At 39.2% G+C, this 14,615-nt stretch overlaps 1 protein-coding gene across 4 annotated transcripts in view; it reads right to left on the minus strand.

The window, feature by feature from the left end:
* Nucleotides 1–14,615, minus strand: part of Rgs7 (regulator of G protein signaling 7) — a 190,295-nt gene that overhangs the window by 118,129 nt on the left and 57,551 nt on the right. For 3 of the 4 annotated variants that reach the window (XM_032915675.1, XM_032915674.1, XM_032915673.1), the window contains exon 2: nucleotides 4,263–4,313. The exons of the other annotated variant lie outside the window; for it this stretch is intronic. In XM_032915675.1, the coding sequence (XP_032771566.1) occupies nucleotides 4,263–4,313 (51 nt within the window). The remainder of the gene's footprint in view (nucleotides 1–4,262; nucleotides 4,314–14,615) is intronic. 4 annotated transcript variants of the gene reach the window in all.

Here is a 14,615-nt window from a genome sequence, read left to right on the forward strand (position 1 = left end):
GCAAGCTCTTCCATGCCGAAAGTCCGATAGCATGGCCCTTTCAGCTGGCTACAGTGTTTCAGAGAGCAGAGCAGAAAGCGGTCATGCTAACTCGGGCTAGTGGAGGTGACCAAAGGATTTAGCAGATCACCAGCTAAGACAGATGTGTACTTACTCTGAAACTGATTGCGACAGTTTATCTTAGAGCCCAAAACAACAACAACAAACCCAAAAGCAAAAATAAAACCTAATGACCATTAAAGAATGGTTTTAAGCAATTAAGAAACAAGCAAAAGTATTATATTTAAGAGAAGAGAAAATTGAAAAATCTGCTCTGCTTTTCAAAAGGTACCTGGTGACCCAGAAGATGTAAGAGAAACTGTGTATATAATGTAATGTAAGAGAAACTATGTGGGCTGTCCTAGATGGGGAGCTTCAGAGAACCCTGGACTTTGAAATGGTAAGAAAGTGGGAGTAACTTCTTTCAATTGAGGATAAAATATAAAAGGAAATGGGGGTAGATTTTAGGGAGCGCAGCCCACATTTCTTGTGTCAGGCCGTCTGTTGCCATGCTCCCACGCGGATCCTGGCTACCGTACAGTTGTCAGTCCATAGGAAGGCATCTGCTAATAGGAAGAGGTAACAATAAGGAAGCAATGAATGGTCCACCAAGTAGACACAGCAGTAAGCGACATGGGAAATCTCAGGGGATGCTAAGATAAGCAGTTTTTATTAATGTTGTTTGGTTTTTGTTTTGTTCTCTTTTCGCAGACAAGCCATTGAACAGAAGATGTCACGTATTCAACAGCAAAGACTTCACTCTAAGACTAAATGGGAACACAAGATACAGGTGGAAAAGTCAGCCTGGGCTCTGCGTTGAGTTGTTTTAATTTCTGTCCCCTCCTCACTACCAGCCAAAGAGACCCAAATGGACATTGAATAAAAGTACAAAGGTCCTGGAGAGGCCAGCAAGAGTGCCATAGACACTACAGGTATGGGAATTCTTGGGCTTGTGTTACCTAGCAACAGTGTGTGTGGATGGATAAGAAGAGACAGGACCTAACACCACCGTCTGCTTGGTTCATTATAGCTTGGTTAAAGGGCATCACGGGAGAGTGAAGCCAAACCAGTAAAAAAGAAAGTAGGATGCTTTGAATCAATCTCCCATTCAAGGGGGGAGAAGTTTTCCCATAGCCCCCAGTGAGAATTCTAAAATATTTGTTAAATGAACCAAAGTGGGAATAAGTTGACAAAGACACCAATCTTATAATATTCTCATGTAGTTCCTCTATTATGCAACTAGACTGAAGGGTCAAAGAAATCCAACACATTAGACAAATCTTGTACGTTTCTGTGGTGGTTTTAATGAGGTTCCATAGGTTAATAGATTTGAATGATTATTCCCCAAGTCATAGAATTTTTTTGGTAAAGATTAGGAGGCGTGGCCTTCTTAAACAAGCTATGTCACTGGGGGGTGAGCTTTGGTATTTAAAAACCCATGCTAGCTCCAGTAAATATGTTCTTTCTCCCTCCAATTTATAGCTAAGATCGAAGCTCTCGGGTACTGCTATAGCGCCATGTCTGCCTCCTGTTGCTATGTTCCCTACCATGATAGTCATGGACTCAAACTTGAAACTGTAAACGAGCTCCCAAATAAATATCTTTTTATAAGTTGTCCTGTTTAGGGTGTCTCTTCACAGCAACACAAGAGTAGTTAAGGTAGTTTGTATGGTGTTTGGAAGAGGTGGTCCCGAGAGATTCATGTGTTTGAATGCTTGGTCCACACAGAGTGTAGCCTTGTTGCAGGAAGTGTGTCACTGTGGAAGCAAGCTTTGAGGTCTCCTATGCTCAAGCTACGCCCAGTCACACAGTCTTCTTCTGCGTCTTTGGATAAAGGTGTAGAACTCTCAGCTCCTTCTCCAGGCCCATGTTTGCCTGGACGCCAGCATGTGTCCCGCCATGATGATGATGGACTAAGTTTCTGAAACTATAAGCCAGCCCCAATTAACTATTTCCCTTTAATATCATGGTGTCTCTTCATAGCTATAAAACCCAATTTGCTTTCTGGTGATAGAGTTTCATCACAGTAATAAAACCCAAAGTAAGGAAGTTTGTATTGTATATGTGTACATAATATGTGTGTGTGTGTATACATATATATATATATATGTATATATATACATATATGTGTGTGTGTGTTAATATAACTAAGAATAATCTTAAATTCTAAGTAAAAGATTATGAAGCTTTATTTCTTTTAAAGAAACTGTACAGTGTGCCTTGGGGTCTAATGATACTAAGTTGTTTTAATGGAAATGAAAGAGACTTAGGCTTTGCTTAACAAAATGTTGAATATTACTATGCAAACAATGCGTACTCCTCAGTTTTGGACAAACTCTGAAGATCACGAAATTTGCTCCACCCAGGTCATTTGGTCCACAATTGGTCTTATCTTTTTTCAGCTATTTTTTTTCAAAAACCTTATTTCAACAAATTACTGAAATTTAGGATTTCAGATTTTCTAGGAAGGGTATCAAACAACATTATGCTACCAGATAGAATACCAGCCAGGCAGAAACCAGCCATGAGATTCTCATTTTTAAACCAGTTCAGGATATTTAAAGACATTTTAATAACAACACAGTCTCCCTTCTAAACAGCTCCATACATGGGTCCATCAAAGTGACTTTCCTAATGTCAACTCTGTCATTAACAGTGCTTAAGAGAAGAGTTAAGAGAATGGTTACCAGAGAGATTTTGTGTGCAATGTTACACAAGCAGGACAATCGCCATGGCAATTTACATCTTTAATCCTAACACAGAGGCTTACACTCCATATAGAGTAAACTTGTTCATTCAAAGAAACAAACACACAATTTAAAAACTACCCTTTGTTGCTTCTTGTAATATAACTGAAAAGCTTTTACTGCATGGTAAATTCCAAGTCAGCATAGACTACAGGGTAGATTTAACGCCAGAATTTTAGAAAGTTGTTATTGAAAATATTCCTTTGAGTTTATTTAACACTCTGATCTATATACTCTATATGATTAGTATTGTTGGTTATAAGTAAGTAGTACATTTTGGAACTACTATAGTTATGCAAATCTGGAACACCAATGGCATAAAACCAAATCATGACCTTGACAAAAGTGTGGCCTCCTTTCATCATAAGCAATTTCGTCTCTCACTTAATGACAACACAGTGCCATACAACAGCTTCATCATTCATTGTTTAACACCTACTATGGAAGTGAATTCAAAGCTTATGTATCAAATGAGTATGGGCATGTATAGATTGATATATACAGAGTTCAAGCTACATTTTCAGATGGCATAGTTTCACTAAACTATTACAAAGGGCAATAATCTTTTATCTCCACATAGTATCAACTTTAAATAGTTCTAGTGTGGTAATCTCTTAATCTGAAGAGTGGGAACAGAAGACATAAGCAGTAGATGGAGGGTGGTACGTGTCTGTGCACCAGCCACACTGCCCTCCACCATGACCATCCTTCTCCTGTGGCTGGAATTGCAGCTTCTTAAAAGTTGTTGGATGTCAGCATCTCCTCAGAATCAGGGTTATTTGTATTTCAGGCATGAACAGTTGGTCCCACCTGAAAGGATTTCACATCCTATTTTCAAAAGTCACTGAATGCCTCATGTGTAGGGACTTCTTCCAGGAAACACAAAATACAAGCTGGTAAAACTTGTTTCAAACTTAGGAATGTAGAGCTTTGTTTCAGAACTGATCATATCTACCAGAATAAATAAGTTCAGAGTTTCAGTGAGAGTATTAGACACATACACACACACACACACACACACACACACACACACACACACACACACACAGAAAACCAAAATTCAGAATTATAAAACATAAATGGTTATAAATATCATTCCAATATAGCACTAAGAAAAAGCGATAAATTAATGAGATTCATTTTAAAGTATCCTAAAGAGATATGTCATAATCATTTGCTATAGATTACATGTATAATTGTTTATTGATATATAGCTATAAAATCTATTCTAAAAATCACAAGTAATTGTAATTAAATAATATGAAATGGATTTTTATATCTGTGAAAAAATTATACAACTATATTCAATGTTAGTTGAATGTATGTTGACTTTGTAAATGGTAACCATACGGTTAAAGTTTCATTGTTTATTATCATGAGATTTGCTGGATTATTACTTTAAATTGCCTCGAGAAAAACATATTCATCAAAACCACAAAGGAAAGAAGTCTAGCAATGGGAAAATAATTTATTTACCTGGATCTTCTATAGTTAAGTTCTTTATTAACCACTGAACAATGTCTGATCCTAGAAAAAGAAAAACACAAATAAATATGAACCTTTTTGTTTATGCATTTAACATTAAGAACCCTCCACTTTGGGTTCTCATTTCAGTAAAAACTCTTCTAATCATTGCAATAAGCAATGAAGGATCATGCATGGATAAAGTGCCCAAAATGCCAGTGTGAATACATTTCTCTAGTGAGCCAAGGTGCAAGTTAGAAAGTTACTAATGATGTAACTTAGTAATACATATATTACACTTTCATTGATTTAAATGCTTTAGTCATTAAGTTTATTGGATGCCATGTTTCAGGTATAAATCTTACCATGGCATGAGTATAATTTTCTAGAAGAGTCCCCTCCTCATTTCTGAGTGTCCTTATCTTGTCCTTGTATTATGTCAAGCCAGCTCTAGAATGTCTGTAGATCTTTAGTAGGCCTGCAGGCCATAGACCACTGTGACACTACAGTGTTATTCTTTCTGATTGCATGGAGCACTTTCATTTTCAAGAGCCTCAAGATTCATTGATGTTAGAGAACTTCCATTTCTGCTTTGTCTTCGCAGGTACAACAGCCACTGGATTGCATCACAGAAATATCTGGAATCCTTTATCAGAGTATAAACAACGTACTCAGTTATGTAATCAAATCCTTAAAGAATATTTCTCCAAGCAGAACATCAGGATAACATGGCCACAGAATCAACTAAGTAGGATTCGTAGTGGCTCACAGAGACTTTAGTGGCAGTCTTGGAGCCTGTATGGGTTTGTGCTAGGTTCTCTCCATATACATGGTTATTGTTTAGCTTGGTTTCCTTGTGGAACTCCTCACAGTGGGAATGGGAGGCGTTGCTGTCTCTTTTTCTAATTTTGAGACCCTTTTCCTTCTACTGGGTTGCCTTGTCCAGCCTCGATATGAGGGTTTGTTCCTAGTTTTATTGCATTTTGCTATGCCGTGTTTGGTTGATATCTCTAGGAGACATGCTCCTTTCTGAAGAAAAAAAGAGGAGTGGATCTTGGTGTGTGTGCGTGTGTGTGTGTGTGTGTGTGTGTGTGTGTGCGTGTGTGTGTGTGTGTGTGTGTGTGTGTGTGTGTGTGTGTGTGCGTGTGCGTGTGCGTGTGTGTGTGTGTGTGTGTGTGTGTGTGTGTGTGTGTGTGTGTGTGTGTGTGTGTGTGTGTGTGTGTGTGTGTGTGTGTGTGTGTGTGTGTGTGTGTGTGTGTGTGTGTGTGTGTGTGTGTGTGTGTGTGTGTGTGTGTGTGTGTGTGTGTGTGTGTGTGTGTGCGTGTGTGTGTGTAGGAACTGGAAGGAGTGGAGGGGCATGAGGCTGAAGTCAGGATGTATTGTATGAGAGAAGAAAAAAGCATTCCTCAAAGCAGAGTGTCAAATTCACTTTTGACTATTTGAAGCACAGTGTCTGCTTACAAGGGAGGAGTTCATAAGTCTAAGTAAAGCAGGCCTCCTAATAAGAAATAAGACAGTATCTCTAGTTGGCTACAAGGTCCTCAAGATTCATTATGCCATCTTTTCAAATGGCATAGCAGGAGACTTATTTTGGTTTGAATATACATCAAACTAACTTCTAAAGAAAGACAGTGGTCTTTCCTCTGCTCAGAGAGCAAATAATCACCTTTAACTGATATGTACCCATTTCACATCCCATACATACATTAGTACAGAAATATTTATTACCTTTGAAAGCTTCGTGTTCACAGGGGAAAAAATATCAACCAAAAGGACAGCCATGACAAGATTCACCCTCGGGATGCTTAAATGCTAAGTCTTACTTTTCCAGCTTCCTGCCTAATCCTACCTCAGATTATATCATTGTTTTTTTCTCTAAAGACTTGCTTCCAGGACAACTTCAAAACAGCTAGCTCACTTGTTCCAGCCTTTCAGACTGCTCCAATCAGGACTTCATTTAAGTCTGTCCTTTCTCAGTGTACAGATACTAGACAATAAATGCTGCAGCCATCATTCTGAAGACTAACCATTTTTCTAATTTTCTTAGGCCCCCAAAAAGGATGTCAGGAATCAACAGAAAGCAATTATAAGAAATCTATGCCTCATTCCCAAGAGGTAGGGTGGCTGATTTTTGGACTTTCAATGGGTGTTGGATGTTTGTGATCTTTTAACAGAAGCTGGTTGTAAATAGTTAAAGTCTTGAACAGGGATAAAGCAAAATTTAGGAATTAGACTCAGGGATTTCTTTCATTTTCGCACTTCCCCCTTTCTTTCTTCAGAAAGGGAAAAAAGATAGAGAAGAAAGAGGGGACTGTATAGGAATATTATAGGAAAAGTAAGAAAAAGGGGGGTAGATTATTGAACGTTCTCTTAAACTGAAAATCATTTTATAGCCACAATTGTACATTGGTAGAGAACTTAGTATTTTGATGCAAAATTGAGGTTATATCTTGTTACACTGGTACAGAATTTTGTATATTGATATAAGAATAAGGTTATTTTGATATGTTGGTAAAGGTTATTATATATTGATACAAATTTAAGATTATTTTTGATACACATTATGTGTGTTTTCAATGCTTATTTGAGGAATTGTACTTATATAATTTTAAAATATGCAACATAGTTCTCTTGTTCTAGTCTTCTTGAAAGCTGCTATTACAAACCATTTGCGATGATTAAGAATAGTTACAAACTATTAGGGATGGTTAAAAATACACAATAATCAGACAGTCAAACTCATGTGACAAACTACTAGTCTAGATCATCATAGAAATATGTATTGTGGGTTGAACAGATAATAGGGAGCTGGTAAAGGCAAACTTGGCTTGTTCAGATCCTCTATAAATAGATAGATGGTCTTCAAAGACCTCAGAGACCACAGAATATGGCATTTAAAGATACTTTGATTAATTTAAAGCTTTTAGACATTGAGACAACTCCTGGAAGCACCCCACTTGATATGGAAGAAGATGTTGATGAATACTAAAGGACCTCTCATTCAAAGATGGCATCATTTATGGCAAGCTAGCCACTGGGCAAAGAAAATTCCCTAACATCATCTGATGACAGAACCAGAAAGGGCAAATGGATACAGGAAAGTTAACTGCCATGCTCTACCAATACAGGGTAAGCAAGTCCTTCACAATCTGTCAGGTATTCCCAGCAGAAGGCTAGAGATGGTGCTCCAATATTTTATAGACTATTGGGAACTATCCAGGTAGCCAGCTGTTTATGTCATTTCTATAATTTTTGGAAGCTGTTTCCCTTTACTTCCTGTATACTAAATATTTTTTCCTTCTCAAGTCTCTGATGTTTCTAGGGCATCCTGGGCCACTGAGTTGAAGTAGAGGATAGGGTCAGGGTGAGGAGAATGAGATTCTGAAGGCCTTACACCAGAGATGCCTAATTAGCACACCATAAAATCCATTGGCAGGCAAAGCAGAAACTCCCTAGTCAAGACCAACTAGAACCAGCTGGAGCCAGTGACCGAGGCACAGAGGCACTCCAATGTGCCTCAAGGCAACCTATAACCCATTACAACACTATAAACCCACCCACTAGAGATTTAAGATGCTAATGACACTAGAGATGAAACAAGTTGTATGTAAACTGCATGTAACAGACAGACATGATTGACAATATTCGTATTATACAAAATTGGCAAGGGTCCACATGAAGATGTGTAGATGGCTTGCAGAAGATCTGATTGTGGATCCCAGCACTCCTGAAAAACCCAGGTGTGGTAGTTTGTACCTGAACTACAACAGGAGACGGAAATAGACCACTCCCAGGGGGTTATTGGCTAGCCAGTATAATTGAAAAGGTGAGTTTTAGGCTCAGTGACTTTGTCTCACAAGCAATAGCACAAAGAGTGATAAAGAAAGCTGACTGCTGTCAACCCATGACCATCACACATGCATACACAGGCACACAGGCATGCATACATACACAGGCACACATGCACACACAGGTAGGTCCACATTTACAAATACATGCATACAAACATGCATATATGTATACACAGGCACACATGCATACACAGTCACACAGGCATATGCAGGCAGCTCCACATGTGAATCTACATAAAACTCCACAAAATGCAACATAAAAGCCCATCTCTTGTACATCATTTGTCATCTCAGCTACTAAATTTTCTCACTGCTCTGGTTTGCACTCTCTATTAGAAATGTATCTTTTTCAAAGCCTGGGTACAGATACATTCAGTAGAGAATTATACCAGATCTCCAAAGAAAAACTATCACCAAATATTCCTCATATTATTCTGTAAAATAGAAAAAGAAGGGATACTTCAAAATTCTTTTTATTAAGCCAGTATTATTCTGATACCAAAAACTAGATAAAGATGAGAGAGAGAGAGAGAGAGAGAGAGAGATTTTAGGCCTATCAATTTGGTAAGCATAGATGTAAATTTTCTCAACGAAATATCTCCAAACTGAATTCAAGGAAATACTAAAACCACCATCCACCATGATCAAGTCAGTTTCATTTTTGAGATGCAGGATATTTCAACATATGTAACATGATCCATCACAAAAACTAATTTAAAAACAGAAACCACATGATCATCTCATTAGTTACAGAAGATGCCTTTGATAGAATCCAACATCTCCACATGATAAAAGTCCTGGGGAATATAAGAACACCGGAGGCATGTCTCAATTTAATAAAGGAAGTGTGCGGTAAGCCCACAGGTGATGTCATGCGAAGTAGAGAAAAACAACCAATGTGAATCAGTAAAGCCACTCTCTTTGTGATAAACAGTGGTGGATGCACCCATGGCTGACCAAGATGCAGAAAGTAGGCAACCAATATGGGACCAGCCCCAGATAAGTCACTTATACCACTCTCTCAAAAGCTCATGGAAGAGTACAGAAGAAGGAAAAGGAAATTCATAAGCACCATAAGAAATGGTGAAAGATGAAAAGATGCCATAGACATGATACAGTTACTATAATTGTTAATAGGCATCACCTGCAGTTACCTGCATTGTGCTGATACAAGACCAACCCTAACAGGGAACAGGTTCGCTGGCCTTAGCCATTTGTCTCACAACAGTGTGGATTGAAGTCTCATAGCTCCTGTGTTTACATCTCTGGAACTGAAGCCAGCCATTAGTTTGGGGCTAAAACGGTGTTTCCATAGTTTCTGATTCTCGGATTCAGTATGAGATTCCTATTCTTCTTTATTCAGAGGAGGAGAGAAAGTTAAGATCATAGAGCATAATTACTGAAATATAGGTGGATTGAAACATAACTTAGAAAGAATAGATCTTGACAGACAAACAAGGGTTGAACACGATAGCTTCCTCTGAGCTTCCTCTGTTACATTTCCATGGTGGGGGGAGGCACTTGGAGTCAGATTTTTGAATAAAATGAATATGCATTTCTGTCTTATGACTACAAATGGGCTTTGCTCTGTGGGCTTACTATATTTTCGAAGAGCAGAGTATAAGGTTCTTTTATGGCATGTGAAGAAAGTCACATTTTATGCATACTAAAATAGCTATTTAAAGGAACCTTGTGGTATATTTGTGTGTGATTATGCTTTTATAATTGCATTTTTAAATTAAATAATTTACTGTTAGGACTAGATAGATGGCTCAGTGGGTAAGCATACTTGTACAAGCAATGGGATCAGATCTCAGTACCCACGTAAAAATCTGGCCATGGCTGTTGCATATACTTGTAGCCCAATGCTATGGGAGGTGAAGAGGAATGTCTATGGCTTGTTAACTGCCAGACAACCATGTCTCAGATTCAGTTAAAAGACCCTGTCTTGGTGGAATAATGAATGTAACGAGAGACAGAGGAGGACACCTGACAGTTTCCCCTAGTCTTTGGAAAGTATGGTCACAAGTACACAAACCCACATCCCCATACACATATCACATTCATATACATCTACAAAAAAAAGAATTTATTTCTCTAATAATTGGTAATGGAGGGAGGATGGGGAGGGTTACACCCATATAGAAGGGGAGGGGGAGGGGCTACGGGGATGTTTGCCTGGAAACTGGGAAAGGTAATAACAATTGAAATGTAAATAAGAAATACCCAATTTAATAAAGATGGAGGGAAAAAAGTTAAGATCTCACCACAGTTTGAAATTGGATGTAACTTAGAATGTAAAGCCCATTTTCTCAATTGTCTATAACTAACATGAATGAGATATAATCAAAGAAACATATTTTAAATCTTGGTCTATGACAATTAACAATATAGAGAAATGAGATTATAAAATTTTCAATAAATAAATGGATTGGAAAAATGTATACTGAGTGAAATGAGCCAGACCCAGATGGACACTCTGCATGTGTTCTCTCTCTTATTTGGATCCTAGTCAGATCTTTACATTTGAATGATTAACTTGAGTTTTTCAGAGTCAGGACACTAAATATGGGCTGTTACAGGTGGGGATGCCTTCAGGAAAGGGAGCTAGTGGCACATAGCTGATAGGAAAATGAGGAAGCAGGTGCTGAGGGGGGAGCTCTACCTCTCCTTGTGCACTCTAAGGCTTTCTTCTAATCTATGTCGGTTACCATTTGTCTCCACTCGGAGGAATGAACAGTTTATAATAATTCAATAACCTTCCTTACTACTTCTGCCTTGTAGTAATACCTCCTTTGTGTGAGATTAACACACCCATTCTAACTTTGCTTTCACTCAACTTTGCATGGTAGCTGTTTCCTAAAAGCTAAGGAGATGTCAGTTAAAAAAAAATCTTCATTCTATTTCATTGAGGGTAGAGAGACCGTAAGCAGCTAAGTATTCAAATCATCATGATTACAGTGAAGAAAGTCACATGTTGCTGGTAAAGTAACCTTCGAGTTATGAAGGGGGGAAAAAAACCACTTGAATCTACTATATGGATGCCTAGGGCAGAGGAATCCAGGCTAAGGATAACAAATCCCAAAGCTCAAAGGTACAATCCTGATAGAAGCCCAAGGGAAATGGGAGTGGACAGCAGCAAAGAGATTACGGAAAACATGACTGTGTTTGAGACCTTTGCTTTTCCTGAGCATGAGCTGAGAAAAGGGAATATTTGCTTGCTTATAAAAACTGCCATGTCAAAGACAGATTATTCAGATTGAAGGATGATACAAAAAGAAAAATATCACTTTAGCGGTGGTGATGGTGGTGGTGGTGGTGGTGATGATGATGATGATAAATAATGAGAAAAACGTGGACTTGAAATTTCTAGGATTAAGCGATTAAAGGAAATCTCGCTTGGGAGTGTTCACCCTATGGGTTGTTGGAATGAAAACCAGATAATGACAGCAGTCCACCACCACTTAAGTATCGGACACAGTTAAAGAATTGAGATTCTTCTTTGAATTCTTGCTTCAAGTTAAACATTGTTGGACTGAAACACAGAGAAACCACAAATTCAATGATTTAAGCACATCAGGAGGAAGTCCCATTGGAGTTAGAACCCCTCTCTGGGCTGAGCCCCCCCATGAGAGGTTCACTGCAGAGAAAGGAATAAGAGTTGACCATACATAATATGCCAATAATAAAACTGAAAATTAGCATTCTTACTCTCTCCTCCCTAAAGAGCAAGAGGCTCAATTTAAATTAAACTCCATATATCAAGAGCTTTCAGAAATGTAACAATATGTTAGTTAACTTTCAAAGATCAGCCTATCTGTGGTTTTGTGACTTTCAAATTAATATATTTTGGGCACCTATGGTGGGAAAGTGTGAACTCCTTTAAAGCTTGATTATCGTGTCAGAAACTGTGTCACTACCTTCTTCCCACATGGTTTTACTTCTGTCAGTGTGGCCCAGTGCCTGGTAAAGCCATACAGTAAGACAGTTTTCATATATCTGTGTACATCACACACAGATTGCTCTGGCCTCTAACCAGGACTGGGATGCATCCCACTTTAGCCAAATGGAATACATATCAAAAGTAAAATGAAATGATTTTTTGTTTGGACTCAAGCAGCCAAAAATCTTTGAGAGGGCTGAGAGAGTATGATCCCCAATTCTGATTCATTAGGTTGGATCTAAGAAACAAAAGAATTTTGTTTTGCAATTTCTTTACAAGTTGCAGTGGAATATTTCACAGAAACTATGTGGTTGACTCTTAGAGATGAGAATCCATCTTTTTAGAAAAACTCAGATAACCTTAGAGACCTAAAAGCTTAAGAATGTGCGACCTCCCTCCCTCCTGCACCAGGGTGAAACTATCCTTACAGGATGGCAAATAGAAAAGACAGGCAATCCGTTGAAGGGGCTAAAGGGCAAGAGGCAACCAGAGAAGTCTACACAAGGACTGTAAAAGGAACTGGAACAACAGGACTACATCCCAAAGTGCCTACGGCCTCTTGAGTCGTGGATATTGAGGTCTGGTGGAAAGTAAGAGTTAAGTGTAATGAGACAGGACTAACATTAGCATTTGTGGGCCTAAGGTAGGAAGATAGGGAGTTCTAGGCCAGACTAAGATAGAAAGACCTATGCCAAACACACACACACACACACACACACACACACACACACACACAGAGAGAGAGAGAGAGAGAGAGAGAGAGAGAGACAGAGAGACAGAGACAGAGAGAATAGAGACAGAGACAGAGAGACAGAGACAGAGAGACAGGGACAGAGACAGAGAGACAGAGACAGAGACAGGCACACAGAGTGGGGGCATGAATCAAATCAGAATCTTTCTGCTGGACATCAGGTTATGTGTGGATGAAAGTGGCAGCAGTATAGATAATTATGGGGAAGAGATAGACCACTACCTCCACCCAATGCTGAGAAACTAAACAACAGGTAGCTACAGCACAGGGCAAGTCCAAAAGACTTCATAAGGCAAAAGACTTCATAAGACATGATGAGTCAGTGAAAGCCAGGAGCCAGGAGCTCATCAAAGGCCCCATGCTCCTCCCACAAAGCTATGATGCTCAAGAAGAAGAGATGGGATTGAGAGGTTGGAGGAAGATTGCACGTTTGAGGCTATCGTGGACTGTGTAGTAAGATCTAAAATGAAACACTGAAGTGGAAAGAAATACAGAAAGAAAGGGAGGCTGAGAAGGAACTGCCTCAGTGATAGAGTCACCAGAACTCAAAGGATAACCTAGCAATGCTCAGCTACACAAAGCAAACAAGGGCAAACCACATGGCCCTTTCTTTTATTGCCTGCTGTTCTGTCTTTGCATCAATAGATGGGAAAAAGCTCACATGGATGTGTAAATCAGTGATTCAATATAGGGAAAAGAAATGGTGTGTGTTCCAGTCCTGTCCATTGTGTTGCTATCTATGATCAGTTTTAGATAAGCTGCATCAGGAGACTAATGCTGCTCTCCACACTCTGGCTCCTGTCTGCTACTGAAAACCGGGCACCCTGATGACCAGCCACCTCCTTTAATGTACAACAACAAAACCTTATCAAGATATTTATGATGTTATTGGAAAGTAGAACTATAGAGATCTTACCTACCCCCAGCTCCTCAGTGTGACTCAACATCATCAAAAGGACTTTTTCATATCTTAGTGGTAAGGGACAAAACAAAGAGATGGTGCTGCTGAGAGCCTCTGCCTGACTGGGTCTGTCAGATTGATAGTATAATTGACATTGTTATGTCCTACTCTTGGCAAAGTCTCCACGTCGGAATTGAAGAGGAGAATGCCCTCAATTCACCTCACTGTCACTGGGCATTCATTCAAAGAATGGCAGTGATTGAATCTTCTCCATGAGAGACTTTAAAGGGCTGAGCTGTCAAACAGCAGACTCAGATCATTTTAGATTTCCAGCCCCTTCTCTTTATAAAATGGGTCTCACTCCTTTATAGTTCCTTATCTGTATTTCTCAAGTTCTGCTTTCAAATTCAGAGAGGGCACAGTCCAACAGTATTGATCCCATGAGCTCAAATCATCCCCATTAATTCTTACTTGGCCCTAACACTTGCTCTTTCTGGTATACAGGATGTGACCGTACTGACAATTAGGCAGGGTCATCCAAACAGCTGTATGCATTTATGTTAGGCTCTGTACAATGCTGTCTGGAGGTCAATTTAAAAAAAAAATGAATGCCTCACATAATGCAGTGAGAATTCTGGTTTCTTTGAAAGGCATAGCAATATTATGGGGGAATGTTTTTGTTTTAATCCCAGGTGTGGAGTATGGGGCTGCTTCAGATTATCCACAGCAGCGGCCTATGATTTGCCTCATGCTTTAGCATGGGCATGATTTTGCCAGCTGCAGATAGTTTCTGCAGTTGTGTGACATTTGGAATTCTGGGGACTTTTCAGAGCATCTTTAAATGGTAGGGCCCTGAGAAGCTGTTGGTGGGCTATTGACTCTAGGTTGTTAAATAGTCATGTGCAAAGAGGAAGCAACA

Source organism: Rattus rattus, chromosome 10 (genome assembly GCF_011064425.1).
Source record: "Rattus rattus isolate New Zealand chromosome 10, Rrattus_CSIRO_v1, whole genome shotgun sequence".
Lineage (NCBI taxonomy): Eukaryota > Metazoa > Chordata > Mammalia > Rodentia > Muridae > Rattus > Rattus rattus.